The sequence below is a fragment of the Antechinus flavipes genome, chromosome 3 (genome assembly GCF_016432865.1).
Source record: "Antechinus flavipes isolate AdamAnt ecotype Samford, QLD, Australia chromosome 3, AdamAnt_v2, whole genome shotgun sequence".
NCBI classification, from domain to species: domain Eukaryota; kingdom Metazoa; phylum Chordata; class Mammalia; order Dasyuromorphia; family Dasyuridae; genus Antechinus; species Antechinus flavipes.
Window position 1 is genome coordinate 173,223,894 of NC_067400.1, and position 17,176 is coordinate 173,241,069.

Consider the following 17,176-nt stretch of genomic DNA (forward strand, 5'->3'; position numbering starts at 1 on the left):
TAAGGAGTAACTGGTTATGAACACCAATTACAGTAGTTTTTTTGATTAAGAAGTAATGTCCTAAGGGATTCTTAAGATGTGAAGAGCTATATGCTCCTACATCAAATGTCCTTAGGCTACTATACTTATTTATTGGAAATTCTTTTGTGTTTTTTGCACTCTCTTTTGGTAACGTTGTTAGCTCTCATTTCTTGCTTCTGATGATATATATCTTTATAGCAGCCCTTCTCATTTCTAATTTTCTGAGAGACCGAAAATGAGATAACCAATCTTATAAGAACTATATATCAAGTAAGAACAAAAAGGGATAAGTGGATAGAGTGCCAGGCTTACAGTCAGGAAGAATAATTTTCCTGAGTTCAAATTCAGCCTCAGACACTTACTAGCTGTGACTGTGGGTAAGTCACTTAATCCTATTTGCCTCAGTTTCTCATATGTAAAATGAACTGAAGAAGGAAATGTCACACCACTTCAGTGTCTTTGCTAAGAAAATCCCAAATGGGGACACAAAGCATCATACAGAACTGAAATGACTGAACAACTACAAGCAGAGTAAAAGGCACTAAGAGAAATCATAAACAAAATTATTTTGACAATTTTGTATTTGAAATTTAAGCTGCTCAGAAACATTATTTTTACTTGCTTTTTTTCTACAGTAAGTTCTGCAATATGGAACTGTACTCAAAAGGCTATAAAATATGTATACTTTTTGATGTAACAATACTGCTACCAGGTCTATACACCGAAGAGATCAAAGGAAAAGACTTATAAGTGTAGAAATATTTGTAGCAGCTCTTTTTTGTGGTGGCAAAGAATTGGAAACTAAGACAATACCCTTTAGCTGGGGAATGGCTGAGTAAGTTGCGGCATATGATTGTGATGAAATACTATTATGTGGTAAGAAACAAGTAATAGGATCCTTTCAGAAAAACTTTGGAAAATTTACATGAACTGATGCAAAGTGAAGTAAGCAGAACTAGAAGAATACTATACACAGTAACAACAACACTGTAACATGATCAACTATGAATGACTTAGTTCTTCTCAGAAACATAATGATCCTAGACAGTTCCAAAGGAATCACATTGAAAAATGCTATCCATCTCCAGAGAAAGAACTGATAAACTCTGAGTGCACATCGAAGCATAATTTTTAAAAATTGCCTTTACTTTAATGCTTTTCTCCCCTCCCCACAATATAACTAATGTGGAAATATATTTTGCAAGACTTTATAAATACACACAAACATACACACATACATATAAAATGAATATGATAATTCTTTCCTTTTGCTGGGTAGAAAAGGGAGTAAAAGGAGAAGAACTGAAAAAAAATTAAATTTACAAAAGAAAATAATTATTTTCTAGATGGGTGAGATTACTTTATAGCTGAGCTTTAAGGAGATAGATATTACTATACCATGCTTCATAAGAACTGGACTGTCGAAGGACTTTCAGAGGAATCCTCAATTCTCCTAGGAACTCATCTCCAAACTTCAAATTACTGGCATTCCATAGGTCAACCCTGAAATAAACCGACACCAACAATAAATAGTACAATTTTCATTTAAAGATGAGAAAAGAAAACAATCTTGATACATCAAAATGCTCAAGGTAATAACCATTCAACATTCATTAATCAAATATCTATAAAGCATCTACTATAAGGTACAATGTGTGTCATGCCATGCTTTGTGGTGGAGAAGAGCAATAACTGGGCCCTGCTTTCAAGAACTATTATTTTATTTCTAAATATGAAATGACCTGTTATTATATAATATGTGAGATAAAAAAGCCTCCCACACATATGGAGAGAGACAGACAGACAGACAAATACTCTCCCCCAGAAGCTTTGGAAAGTATCTTTGTTTCTCTAGAGATAGAAGGATATCTCATGGTAATGGACTCCTTATACCATACAGTTTTTATAATATCAATAAGTAAATCCCTATTGGACTGTAGATATCTATATTAATTCATTCATTTCACCATTTTGCATTCTTCCCATTTCCTTTGGAGATACATTGGTGAACTCAGAATGGATGGAAAGTAGAAAGCTTCATGAACTTATATACTATATGCCAAACTTCAAACATCTAATCCCCAAGTTATTTCTAAATTTCTAAACAATGTACATTATTCTTCAGATATTAAATTTGTTATTCAGAAACAACATATGAAATGAGTTGGGTAAAAACATTTTCATTTCATGTGTGGAATATCCAAGAAAATGTTGGTTTTACCCATTCCAAATCATGGATTTTCTTTTCTTTTTTTCTTATCAGTTTATAATCACAGTGACATTCATATATTCCATTAAACTAAAAATCAATCAATTAATTAAATTTTGTCACTGAATTCTTTCAACTCCCCAGAGTACAGGAACCAACACCTGCCAATCACATACAATCATGTGGCACAGCAGAAAAAACAAAAATAAGAAATACCCTTAAACTAAAATATTCCAAAACAGTGAGAGGGTGTAACTATTCCATAAATATCTACAAAACCACAAAACTATTTTTGTAGCAAATCATCTTGACAATCTGACCCTCTGTATCTACCTTGCTGAGTAATCTGGTCATCTCTGACATGGGGAAAAAATGAATAATCTCTCATCTGCCATCTAAGTGACAGGACCACCATCACTTTTATGGAATCCATTGAGTAGCCTTGACTTTGGAAGGTGATGTAAGTTTAACTGTTTTTCAATTCCATGGCAAAGAGCCAGGTTACTCATACACTTAATTTTCCCTACAGTATGACTCTACCATTTTAATATTCTAAATGGAGCTGAAAATCTAATATAAAAGTTCTCATCACTACTTGGGAGGGTGGGCTGAGGTCCGGAATGATAGAATTTAGACAATTGAATACAATGTACTGTTATTATCTTAGGCAAGCTAAAACAGGAACTGTCATCATACAAAACCTACAATAGACAAAAAGTGTTATCATAAGAAATAAATGATCATTTGGAAGACGACAGAGGTGGAACTCTTTGGATACAATTTGCCATAGTAGACTATTTTCAGTTTAACAAAAAGAGAATTTCCAATCTCTAATTGACAATTTATTCATTCTCTCTCTCTCTCTCTCTCTCTCTCTCTCTCTCTCTCTCTCTCTCTCTCTCCCTCTCCCTCCCTCCCTCCCTCCTTCTCTGTTTTCCTTCTCTTCCCCTTTCTTCCTCTCTTTGACTCTCTTCCTCTCTGCTATTTCCCTCTCTCTCTACTTCCCCACATCTCTCCTTCTAGCTCTTCCTTTGACTCCCTCCTTTTTTTCTCCATCTCCTTCTTTAAGGAAAATACCAAGCTGTTGTTTAGGTTTGCTTGCTTTAAAAAAATAATGGCTTCAGTCTTTAATCCACCCTTCAGTCTGCCCCCCACCACCACCAAACAAAGAACATGGTTCTCTACAAGAAAAAGGAGAAGTTGCAGGCTGAAGGAACATCTGGTACCACATGGCAGTTTTAATGAGAACCTGTCATTTTGTACAGCCTTCTTCTGGAACATTCAAGAGGACAGCCTCCAATTGCACAATTCTGAAGTGTTGAAAATTAAAAGCTTGAACTAGGCAAATGTAAAATATGTGATCAAACTAGGATGTGTCTTTAGAATAGACACATTCTTTCCCTAAGGATTCAACTGTAAAGAAAATGACATAGAAACAAAAACTGTCTGCTTCTATGATAGGAAGAGGAAGTGTCAGAGGGGAAGGGAAAAAGACAGTCAGAGAACATTTTGTACAATCTCAGAATTAGCCTTCAATCTGCTTTCTTTGATTTTATTAGTGTCAAAGCTTTCCCCAACTGTCTCATAAATCTCTCCACTAGCTTTTCTTTTCTTTCTTTTTTTTTTTTTTTGAGACTTGTAAGCTATTATGTGTTGGTGTGAGAAACAATAGAGGAACTTCTTCCCTGAATGTAATTTGTATTACTAATGTGAATATGCTTGTCTGGAAATCATAGCTTCTAAAAGGAAAACTGCCCTCATTTTACCCAAGTTATGCTCAGAAATGTTTACAAGGGTCTCGTGCTGTTAAAGAAACATTATTTTCAATGAAAATTTCTGAAGATGATATCAATGTAGCCATTTTACTGTTAAAAAATAAATTATTGTTGTGACCCTGGCATCATAAAACTCCAAATGACCCTAGTATCTGAGGCCCTTATGTTCAATTTCCCCTCCCTTAAAAGATAAAGAAAATGAGATTAAATGATTTGTCTAAGGTCACATAGCTGATTAGCATCAGGTGCAATTTGAACCCAGAATATCTGTCTTCAGAGTTAGAATCTTACTTAGAAGGGACCATAGAGTTGAGAATACTGTCTACTGCATCAAATCTCTGACAAAATTCTTTATCAAATGATCATATGTTCTCTCCTTGAATACCTTCCAGTGACAGGGAACTATTTTAACCATTTATTTCATCTAAATGAACAAAGTAGTTTAAATAAAGCTAATATTTAAAAATTGAATGTATCTTTCCCCCCCCTCACTGTTTAGATTATTAGAAACAGACTATATGTGCTTTTGAGGAAGCTAGGTGACACAATTGATAGAGTGCTAGGTCTGGAGTCAAAAAGACTCAACTTCCTAAGTTCAAATCCAGCCTCAGACACTTACTAGCTATGTGATTCTGGACAAGTCACTTAACCCAGTTTCCCTCAGTTTCTTCATCTGTAAAATGAGCTGGAAAAGGAAATGGAAAAACCACTCTAGTAATTTTGCCTAAAAAAGCCACATAGGGTCATGAAGAGTTATAACAATGGCAACAATACACATGTTGTCATAACATTGTTACACATTAATTGTGATTCACACTACTTCTTGGTAGCACAGCATCAAAAGTTCCCAATGTGTTTACAAAAGTTAGTTTATAAAGGAACTAAAGAGTATAAATTCACTCGCTACAGTGAAAAGCTAGCATGGGAAATAAGAGACAAATGGAAATGTGAGTGAATTCCTGTCTATTTTCCTTAAGAGCAGTAGAAGTTGGCACATTTTCACAAAGCAGGAAGTGTAATATGAATGTCTCACTAGTCATTTTATAAATTGAGATTTGAGTAGGTCAGCTTGCTGGGATATAAAGAGTGGAAGGAAAATACTGACTACTGTCTGAGTATTGGAAATGTGGCTATGAAAAATGGCTCCTTGTTTAAATATCCAACTCCCTTTTCTTTGCTGATCCACATATGATGTTAATTTTCACCTGCATTTCCCTGTGGCTGCCACAGAAAGAAGATCACAGAAGACAAGATAGCTATAGGTAAATGCCTAAAAAACCCTGTTTCTATGACAACATTCTTGATAGGAATAAGAGAAAAAAATATAGGTTATATGGACAAAATAATTTTATCAGGGAATGATGTTTAACATATTCCATATGGCAAGAGGATCTCTTAAAAAAAAAGAAGTCCTTTCTGAACCGAAGGTTGGAAGTGCCCCAATTATTCCACAAATAGTACAGTATAGAAAGACTCAAGTATGAGTCTCATAAGGGACATAGAACAGCTGGCCCTTCCTCAGCCCAACTCCTCTTCTCATTCAATTCCATTTACCATCCATACTTCTTCTTTAGCTAGGCTATTTCCTTTTAGTTCAGTAGTTACTCAGTAGTCAAGAGCTTATTAAAAGGAATGAACACAAGAGGGGATTTTTCAGAACCACAAAGACCAGACAATTTTGTGTGTGTGTGTGTGTGTGTGTGTTAAGGAACTACAACCATATATGCCCCTGTTATATTTAGAGATAAAAACAACATAATTAAATTTTCACTTAAGTTCCTAAAGATTTAATAAGTGTAGACTATGAAAACCATGGATGTATTATGAACATCCTATAAGTTTTTCTCGCCTCACTAATCTGCAATGACTTTCCCTATAAATCTCCTATTTTAAGTAGATAAGTAAACCCTGGTTTAAAATAGATCTTTAGCTTAGATGTGGGATACATAATGTAAAATTGATTATAATGACAACAGAAATTTTGCTGTACTTTACAGTTAGAAAGCACTTTTTCATGCTATTATCTCCTTTGAGACTTATAACACAGATGGAAAAACAAGAAAGTATAACTATTCCCATTATACAGTTAAAAAAACTGAAGCTTGGAGATATAGTGAGTGATTTGCTCAAAGTTGCATAACTAGTCAGGTGAAGTCTGGATTTATAAAAAGGTCTTCTGAATTTAAATTCAGTAATCTGACTAATATACTTGATAGCCAACTAATAAATAACCAGAATTCCTTTTCTCTTTATCTTAACTTCTGGAAGTCTAATGAGGTTTAAATTCTTAGACTTTTGCTTCACATTTCCTAAAGCTTAAATTATCGTGAGAATCTAAATACATATTTACTCATCCCCAAAGCACATAAGAAACACCCAACTTAAATTGCCAAATAGAAAACCTTCATTTTGTTAATTACCTGATCTCAAGCTTGTCAACATCCTCCTCTTCAAAGTCAAAGTGGGACTTTTTGCTATAACTGCAGGGTCTGGTCACCTGATGGAACAGATGCAAAAAAACTTCTTTGAAATACCACTCCAAGAAGAAACAACCAAGTTTTTATATAAAATCTCTCATATGCATTCAAAGAAAAACTCATCCAACCTTTCATGGTATGAAAGAAAATTCTACATTACTAACACTTAAATCAAGGATTTTTTAATTAATTCATTTTATTAATAACTTCATTGCAATATATTTCAAGAATGATTCAACGATTTCTTAGAAAGTCATCTTAATCAAATTATTTTCCAAGACTTCACTCCTCATGTGTCAATGGGAGTGGAAGAAAAGAAATATGGTCCCTATGGCTATGTCTCAGAATCACTCAATTCCTTGAGGAATTTTCCAATGGCTTGGAATATGGGGAGAAGGGTAGGTGGGGAGGTCTTAGGAAATGATCAGGAGATTCTGCCATAAAAAGTAGGGAGATTATGAAGAGATTTAGTTCCATATCCTCAGAGCAACTGAATCAGCCAAGAATACTAAGCAGAAAGACAACTTTGGGTTATTTTTCAATAGAAGATGATGTTCAGTTGTTTTTCAGTCATGTCTAACTCTTTGTGACCCCATTTGGGGTTTTCTTGGCAAAGATACTGGAATTGTTTGTCATTTCCTTTTCCAACTCATTTTTCAAATGAGGAAACTGAGGCAAACAGTTAAGGGTTAAGTGATTTGCCCAGAGTTACACAGCTAGTAACTGTCTCATGACAGATTTGAACTCATGAATAAATCTTTCCTAGTGGAAATTTCTCAATGGAAATTACTATCGCCAGCCATTTCTGTGGAGGTTCTGGGTGAGTTTTGGTCCAGGACCATTTTTTAAGAAGTGCCCAGACTATCCATATTTACTTCCTTGGTGGCTCTACTCCGGACTTTCCCAAATTTTCCACCTGAAGGTAACACCTCTCCCTTCCAGATCTCCTTTAGGGGTTGCCTCTTCTTATTATAATGTAAGTTCTTTGAGGGTAGGGACTGTCTATTTTTTTTTTTTTTTTTTTTTGCTTTTGCTTTCCTTTGTATTCCTAGGATTTAGTACTATGTTGTTGATAAAAGTAGGGCAGTTAAGTAACACAGAGGATGGAGTGCCGGGCCTGAACTCAGGAAAACTTATTTTCATGAGTTCAAACATGGTCTTAGACAGTTAGTAGCTATATGACCCTGGACACTTCATCCTATTTGTCTAAGTTCCTTATCTGTAAAATGAGCTAGAAAAGGAAATGGCAAACCACACCAGAATTTTGTCAAAAAACAACTCTAAATGGTATCACAAAGACTCAGACAGGATTGAAGAACAATAATAATAAAAACAATTGTTGGATGAATACTTTATCATCAATGTTTTGCATTTACTTCTCTGTGTTCATATAGAATCAAACAGGACTATAAATGTAAAGTACTTGGCAAACTTTAAAGTGCTATTTAAATGCTAACTAATATCATTATGATTATTATTATTGTTGTTATTGTTTTCTGCTAAAAGAGTTAAAGGACAATTTCATTTTTGTCCCTAAATTCCCAGTGATGACCATTGAGTCTGGATTGATATATACTTAATAATTTCTTGTAGAATAACTAAAATAACTTCTCTTTTGTCTATTTTTTCAAAAAAAATTTCAATGCAATAATTTGTATTCAGTGAAGGAAAAGGGGGGAAGTATAAGCACTCTTATAAAAACCTATAGTTAATAAACAAAAGAAGAGGCCATATGTTTCTAATTGAAGAGAGTTCTCCAGATGAGTTTATTGCATTAGATGGAAGAAACACTACTTTCTGAAGTTTCATTTTTTTTCACCAATGTAACACAGACATATCATGTACCCCACCCATAAGATAACCACAACCCAGCATGAAAAAATAAAATACCAATAGAAAATGTGTCTGAAGCCACTGGGCACTTCATTCCACCCCTAAATATCAATTTAAAAACAAAATCCCTAACTTTGGCATAAGAACAGTACTTAGGGATTTTCTTTCCATTAAAAGTCTTCTTTTGCACATTAATCAACATGGAAGCAAATCCATCTCCTTGCAAGTAGAATAAAGAAAAATTTAGAAATGAATATTGTATTTTCTTTCTTGATATTTTAAAAATGTTTCTTGAGTAACTCAAAAGTATAAAAAATTGATAGAACCCCCTATTGAGGTACTGTGGAATGACTTAATTTTTTATAGTTTGGAATGTGTTTTCTCACAAACCTTTCCCGGCCCCCATCCCAATACCCCTTCAAGACTGATTTAGAGAAATGTTGGATGCTACTACCCACAAAATTTTCATTGTGGAAATAACAATAGCTACAACAATAACTCCTACTTTCTTTAAAGTTCAATTAAATATCATTTCCTTTAATAAACCTTCCATAATTCCTCCAACTATTAATTGCTTTCCCTCTCTTAGATCTCACATTATACTTTTCTTGTTCCTAGTCTTATGCATCATTTTGTAGATTACTTGAGGGGGTATATCATATTCTTCTACTAAATTATAAGCTCCATGGAGTTACAGAAAGTTATCTTTGGTAATCTTAAGCTGTCTTCTACAATGGTCTATCTAGCACAATATTCTACACATAGTCAATGCTTAGCAGATTTTATTAACAATGAAAATGATAGCAAAAATATTAACAATAAACCTAGAATGAAGGTGATCCACAATGATCTGTATTTGTGTACATCTAGACTACATTTTCCCACCATGCTGATTTGTAGAAAAACATTAGTATAATTTCTAGTCATGCTTTGCTAATAAGTGACCAAGATGATGATAATAGTTACTGCGAAAATTAACAAAAACAGCTCCTTTCAATTCAACAAATGTTTATTAATTATCTATTATATTATGAGTTATTTTCAAAGAGACTTTAAAGTTTGGGATGGCCAAAATTTTGATCCAAATTGGTACTTTTTGCTGTAGAGCTGATTACGAATGAGTTTTTCCTCCATTAATCTACTTGATTTATATTTTTCCTTACAGTTTATTGCCCCTACTTCCATCCTCCTACCCTTTCCATATCTTTAGCTCTTGGAGATGCCCAGTAGGCTAATAGGTAATTAAAAACTTTAGGCCCAGTGCTCTAAACTAACTCATCCAAATAGTTATTAATTTGGGGTGAATTATTTAATTTCTGAAACTTAATTTTCTGATTTGAAAATGAAGTTATCACTAATCTACTTGTCAGAATGCTTTAAGGTTTGAAGAAAAATTCAAACGGTCCTATGAACTTTAAAATAGCCATTTTGATGTTTCAGGAGAGGTGAATAGTTATGTTTGCCTTTTTTCTTTTTAACCACATTTTCTTTCCATTTTTCATTTATCATCGGGGCCATCTGTCTGTAAGGTCAGCACCAGGTGGAGGGTGTGGCAAGTGTGACTTCTAACACAGGTTAAGCTCCAAAGTACTGCTCTAGTGTTAGTAGCATGAAGAAGTGACTAAGATTGGGCAGTGAAGGAACTAAGACCACCTACAGGTTCAAGGATAAGCACCACAGAGTCATGAATTGTCAACTGCATAGTAAATAGAGTGTCAAGTAGGAAGAGATGAGGAAGAATGCTATCTCAGATACTAGATGGATAATCCTGGATAAGTCACTTAAAATGGGAACAATTAAACCACTTATCTCATAGGATTTTTGTGAGAACTAAATCAAGATATATACATAAACACTCTGTAAGCCTTGAGGCTCTATAAAAGTGCTGTTATTCTTCTTATTAGTTCTTGGTGGGACCTTAAGTTAATTTTTTTCAGATCTTCCCATTTTACTGAGCCAGAGAAATTAAATTGTCCAGGGTCACACAAGTGATAGAACCCTGATTCTCTTGACTTCAGCATTCTTTTCATTACACTGTACCATGCATGTGGTGCATGCTGTTTCTCCTCAGGAAGGGAAATGAACACCTTTCTCCAAAACAGGTAACATCTTTGAACATAGAAATAGCTGTATCTATCTAGACTGGAATTTCACCAGACTGGTCTAGTTTAAGCTCTGTAAGCAATTTGAGATGGAGATCATCTTCTGGTGAGCATCAAGTTTCCACTTCTCTCTATTTTTGTTTCATTTTCATATGAAGCTATCTATAAAAGGCAAAATGAAACATAATTCTGTTTCCCCTCAAACTCATTGCCTCTTATTTGTTTGTTTATGTTGCAGGGGTAGGGTGTGGGAAGAAAGTGTCTAATCATTTTGATCTATCAGGCTTCTCTATTTTTTTTAAAGGGGGGGGTGCTAAATAATCTTGCCAAATCCCCATTGTAAAATATATGGAAAAAATAGTTATTAATTAACACCCAAACCAGATAATGGGAACTGATAACAAGGAAGAAATGTATGCTACTAGATACTAGGCAATAAAGAATGGGCCATTTTAGTCACATTTTGATGACCAGGTTGTTGGTTTTTTTAACCCTTTATCCCAATGATCTATTTACTGGTCAGACTATACTATAAAATGAAGCAGAGAAAAAGTGAATTGTCTGTAGCTGTGAAAAAAAAAATCAATCAAATGAGGTAGTTCTTTTTTTTTTAAGACTTTTGACCAAAGTCATCTAGATTAGGATTTCCCAATAGCTAGTCCACAGACCAAAGTTTGTCTGAAGCACATCTTTTTACCAGTCTCCCAAAAAAAGGCCCTTACTTCTTAAAACTCATAAATTTAATTTAATTAATTAGGCTCTTATTTTGTGGAAGACACTAGGCTAGGCACTGAGCTGGAAGAATATAATTAAATTAAAATCTAATAAATTCTTTTAAGCATTGGAATAATAATGTACATAGATTTAAACATACATGCATGGGACATGCATTCATAAAGCAAGATTGATGATAAAATTGAGTGTTTCTAGAGAAGAAAATATGTCCCCTCATTTTTGTAGAGGCAGGGAGATGTGGAATCTGGCATATATTGTCAAATAAAATTGATATCTTTATTGAATTTCCTGAATATCTTTCCAGTCCCAGATACTTACTAGCTGTATGAACTGGGGTAAGTCATTTAATCCTTATTTGCCTAAGCTCCTCATCAATAAAATGAAGGCACACTGGACAAGGAAATGGCAAACATGAGTAAGGCACTTAGTCTCTGTTAGTTTCAGTTTCCTCAAATGTAAAATGGGGATAATAACAGCACCAAGTTTCTAGGGTTGTTATGAAGATTAAATAAGCTAATATTGGTAAGGTATTTAGCACAAGCCTGATACATAATAGGCACTATATAAATATTTACTCTCTTCCCCTTCCCTTTTCTTTAATATGAAGGAGAACTTGTTGGGAAGAAGGAAGAAGGGTACACAGAAATGATGGTGACTTAAAAAGAAACAAAAACCTCAAATATAGATCAGTGAGCTCATCAAATTTGAACATTCCTTCCAATGATATGGACAGTAACCCATCTATATTTGCTTCATCCTGTTCATGTTCATATTTTCCCATAAATTTGATGCAAGGGGATGTTCCCAATGTGTTGGTTGGGCCTTTAGCTTAATAAAGTTGCATGGGGCAAGAGAGGATGGTCATTAGAAGCAATGTTTAGTTTCCCAAAAGTTACTCTACTTCCTAAATCATTGTTCATGGAGTCTATATCAAGATAATATTATTGAAGGACCAGTTCTATGGATTGCTCACCAACTGTTTATCAAGGTTCAAACAAAATGCATTTTTCACCTACTACCTCTCTGGCTTGTTAGGCAAAATTCTTTCACATAGTTAAGGGATGCATATACATGGAGAGTCTGAAATGACCAGGAATCAGTTCTGTATTAACTTCAAACTAAAGGTACTTGGAAGATCTTTTCATGTACAGGATATTCTACTTCAACTTGTTCTTTATGTTATTAATTTTCCATGACAATAGTAAATACTGATTTTTGGATGTGTGTGTGTGTGTGTGTGTGCATGCTTTTATATTTTAATCAGTAGGTCACTGAGCAAAGTTATTTCTGTTATTACCTTTTTCAGAAAGTTTGTAGGATTTAGATAGATCCCATGTTAGGGAAAAGCCTTTATAGTAGTGTTTCCTCTATCACAGTGGTGTTAAACTTAAATAAAAATGAATCCCTGCAGGTCACATATTCACTTTGAAAACTTCAAATTAATATTATCTGTATATTACATTACATATTTATTTATTTTCCTAAGTATATCCCGATTCCATCTTAATCTGGTTTGGCTGAACTAGGGAGTTTTCTCAGCCACTTGTGGCCGATGGGCAACAAATTTGACCCTTCTGCTTTATCAAATCAAATGCTTTTTAAATAGTCAACAAATAATAAGCATATAAGAACAGAAATGCAGAGCTGGAAGGGTCCCAAGAGGCCATCCAGTTGAATTGTCGTTTGAGTGTATATATGTGTGTGTAGATACATACTTATACATATATATGTGTATGTGTGTGTGTATACATGAAGAAACTGAAACCCATGGAATTTCAATGACTTGTTCAATGTCAAAGAGGTAGCAAGCAAGCAAGCATCAGAGTAAGGATTTGAACCTGGGGACCCTAATCCAGATCCAGTGGCTCTTTCTCCAAAAGAAGCTTTTATATATGCTTTTCAATAAATTGGGAGGCTTTAAAGATGTGGATTATTGTAACATCATTTGAAAAAAAAACCCCACTTATTCTATTCTTAAACTTTTGTCCAAACTATCCTCCATTTATATATAGGCTAGTCTCAGAACTTTTGTAGAGACAGAAATGTAGGCATATGATTGGTAGTTATTGATAGTCTTTTAGTTGTCTATTTTTGATAATTAGGTCTGAGATTTTTTTAAGCCTTTGGTATCCTCACCTTTTTCACATGCCCTGAGACATGATCCTCAAAATTGTTTTGCTGACAGCAAAACCTTTGCTAGAAACATGGTCTAGATACTCATAATTTTTTTTGTTTTTCAGTGTCTTTTTCCCCCATTATAATTTCTGCTTCTTCATATAAGTACATCCAGAGCTACAATGTCAAAGTTAATAGTGTTGGATAACTACATGTTATAGAACACTACAGCTTTCAAAGGATTAAAGTTTAAAACTACCTAAAGGGCAATGAAGAGCCACTTGCCAGTCATGAGTATGTTGCTGCATATTATGACTCAAGAAATATATAGAAGAGTAAGTATTACACAGATGTGTGCCTAGGGAAAAAAACAGCCAATGAAGGAGAAAGAGTAAGGGACAATGGATGGGGGTGCCTAGGTATTCTGTTGCTATCTTTCTAATATCAGGCTATCTTGAAAAAGGTCCTAGGCATATTAAATAAACTTTGATGGAAATTTTACCAGAGAACACAGGAGTCTCACAAGATAAGATAGAATAGATGGGCTATGATCTTTATGAGAGGAGAAAGTACATCTAGCAATGACATGACAGCAATAATAACAGCTAACATTTGTACAGCTCTTTAGGGTTTACAATGCACTTTGCACATTACCCCCATTTGATTATTACAATAATTTTGAAAGGAAAGTTGCTACTATTATCCCCCTTTTATAAATGAGGAAACTTGAGGATCCACCAAAATGTTGAAATGTCCATGTATGCATTTATAATGTGTTAAAGCTCTTTTATTAAGCAGCTAAGAGAAGCAGTGGATAGAGCACTGGGCCTGGAGTCAGGAGAACCTGAGTTCAAACTTACTAGCTATCATTTAAATCTGTTTTAGTTCCTTATCTATAAAATGACCTGGAGAAAGAAATGGTATAACACTCTAGTTTGCCAAGAAAATCTCAAATGGGATCATGAAGAATTGTACAAAACTAAAAAACTACCTAAACAACAAAAAAAGCTCTTTTAGGGTCAGACACAACTGAAATAACAACAAAATATTAGACTATTATTTTTTTATGGGATAAGCTAGGTGGTAGAATGGAGAGAGTGTCAGGCCTGGAGTCAGAAAGAATTCTCTTTGTAAGTTGAAAATAAGCCTCAGATATTTATTAGCTATGTGATCTTGGGCAAGTCACTTAACCCTGTTTAAGTTCCCCATCTGTAAAATGAGCTGGAGAAGGAAATGGCAGAACACTCCGATATCTTTGCCTAGAATATCCTAAATGGTATCATGAAGAGTTGGATACAACTTAGAACTGACTAAACTTCACCTTTTAGGGAAAAAAAAGTCAAAATCACATACAAATATAAGGCATTATTATATTTACTTCCCTGGACAAAGACTAAGCACTTATTTGTAAGTTGTTACCCAAGTTATTATATTGACACAGAATGTGAGTATTTCTATATAAATCAACATATTTATAAATATACATTCCATATGATTTCTTAAAATATGTCTAGACATATATAATTGCTTTTCTCTTTCTAAATAATCTGAGCACTTCACAGCCTTCAAATTTCTACTCTTGATATTTGAGCTTTCTGGGAGATTGACATAATTTCTGAATTTGAATGCTTTTCCCTTCTCCCTTCCAAATCTCTTCTATAACTGGAAACTGAGTGGATACCCATCACTTGGAGAATGGCTGAATAAATTGTGGTATATGAATGTTATGGAATATTATTTTTCAGTAAGAAATGACCAGCAGGATGATTTCAGAAAGGCCTGGAGAGAATTACACGAACTGATGCTGAGTGAAACAAGCAGGGCCAGGAGATCATTATATACTTCAACAACAATACTATATGATGATCAATTCTGATGGATGTGGCCATCCCTAGCAATGAGATGAACCAAATCAGTTCCAATAGAGCAGTAATGAACTGAACCAGCTATACCCAGGGAAAGAACTCTGGGAGATGACTATGAACCATTACATAGAATTCCCAATTCCTATATTTTTGTCCGCCTGCATTTTTGATTTCCTTCACAGGCTAATAGTACACTATTTCAAAGTCCAATTCTTTTTGTACAGCAAAATAACTGTTTGGACATGTATACTTATATTGTATTTAATTTATATTTTAACATATTTAACATGTATTGGTCAACCTGCCATCTGGAGGAGGGGGTGGGGGAAAGGAGGGAAAAAATTGGAACAAAAGGTTTGGCAATTGTCAATGCTGTAAAATTACCCATGCATATAACTTGTAAATAAAAAACTATAATAAAAAATTTTTTTAAATAAACAAACAAAATTTCTATTTCCTGTGACAAAAATCCTTTCACAATTGATGGGGGCGATTGGATGGAGCACCCTCACAAAAACCTAAAAAACAACAAAAAATTAACCAAAGAAAAAAAGACCAAAACAAAAAACTAACCCCCCTCACCCAAACTAGAAATGTTCTTTTATCAGCACTCAACTCTAAACTTGGTTGAATCAGAAAGCAAATAAAGCTTCATTCTTTCTAAGAAAATGGAGAGGAAGGAGTAAGCAAGGGGCACTTCAGAGAATTAGATAAGTCTTTCTTACCTAGGAAAATGACATCCTGCTATCTTGACAGTTAGCAAGGGAGATCCTTGGAATTTTGATTCTATTCTATTTTAAGGAATATATTAATGCATAATTTCACAGGCATAGGTATCCCTTTTATTAATGCTGCTTCCCTGGTATTTAATAGACAGTTACACAAAGTGCTGTTGCTGAGGAAATTCATCTCCTTGTAGACAGTCTTTTGGTGGTGATGGGTCTTCCAATATAGCTAAGGTAGTCAGTTCTCAGTGGACAGATTTACAGTGTCTTTCCTTGCCCTTTCAATTGAGCTGGACCCACTGAGGCTCAGGCATTCCCAGCAATACTTTTGAAGACCCAGGACCACAGAACTGCTCTATATCAGGGCATTAAAAATAGCTTCACTAGGAGAGATCTGATCTGGATGCTGTGCCAAAGTCACTCCCATGTATTGAAACTTACCACCCATTCCACTAAAATACCAACCTCAAAATAAAACACTTCATCAAAATGGGGATTGTTGGTCTTCTTTTTCACTTTAGTCTTTTTTGCTTCTGATCTGTTAAAAAAAAAAAAAAAAGAAAAGAAAGAAAGAAAGTAAAGGGGGTTGAGAAGGAAGTAACAACACTGTTAAACAAAAACCTCCCAGGCATTGTGCTGAGCTATTAAATGCACAAGTAGTTCCATGTCTTTATTTATCTTATAAATATTTCTATTTCTCTGTTAACTCCAGATGGTATGCAAATTAGGAACTTTTACTGAGCCAAAAATAATACTTGATGTGAAGAATACAAAGATTTTTTTAAAGTGCAATTTTAAAAAGATCAAAGAAACAAAAGAAATGCAAAATTGTATGTCCCACCTCAGAGCCTATCCTGGTATCTTTTTTTTCTGGATAAGGTCATTCATCATCATAACACAGTACTAGGTTATACCATCAACTTACCAGCATCTGTACAACCAATTAAACCTCTCAGAGGCAGACTTTCTGAATGACACTTGCCTGTATGGTCCTGCTAAAGTAACTGTGGCATAAGGGTCACACTGTCCATTCACTATTGGAAGGCCTTGGCACTCTAGAACTCTGAAGAAAGAAAAAAATGGGGGAAAATAATTAGGATAAGGAAACAAAACTCAAATAAAGCCTCATGTGAGAGCTTCCTGTGCAAAGCTTAATCTATCTGCACTTCTTTGGTTGGTTCAGGTATTCTTCATATTATAGGAGGGAGAGAATTCATGAGCTGCAATAGGAAAGAAGGATTTCTGAATTCTTCTCAAGCCTCTTCACCAGTTCTGGAGAAGGGAGGTTTGGACAAAGAGGTCTCAGTGCAGTCAGTTAA

General features: G+C 34.5%; 1 protein-coding gene across 2 annotated transcripts in view; it reads right to left on the minus strand.

Moving 5' to 3' along the window:
* The window catches only part of RASA3 (RAS p21 protein activator 3), a 286,768-nt gene that overhangs the window by 51,200 nt on the left and 218,392 nt on the right, over positions 1-17,176 (minus strand). For both annotated transcript variants that reach the window (XM_051984259.1, XM_051984258.1), the window contains exons 6-9: positions 16,840-16,920; positions 16,323-16,395; positions 6,426-6,502; positions 1,420-1,524 (exon numbers count right to left, since the gene is read on the minus strand). In XM_051984259.1, coding sequence (XP_051840219.1) covers positions 1,420-1,524; positions 6,426-6,502; positions 16,323-16,395; positions 16,840-16,920 — 336 coding nt within the window. The remainder of the gene's footprint in view (positions 1-1,419; positions 1,525-6,425; positions 6,503-16,322; positions 16,396-16,839; positions 16,921-17,176) is intronic.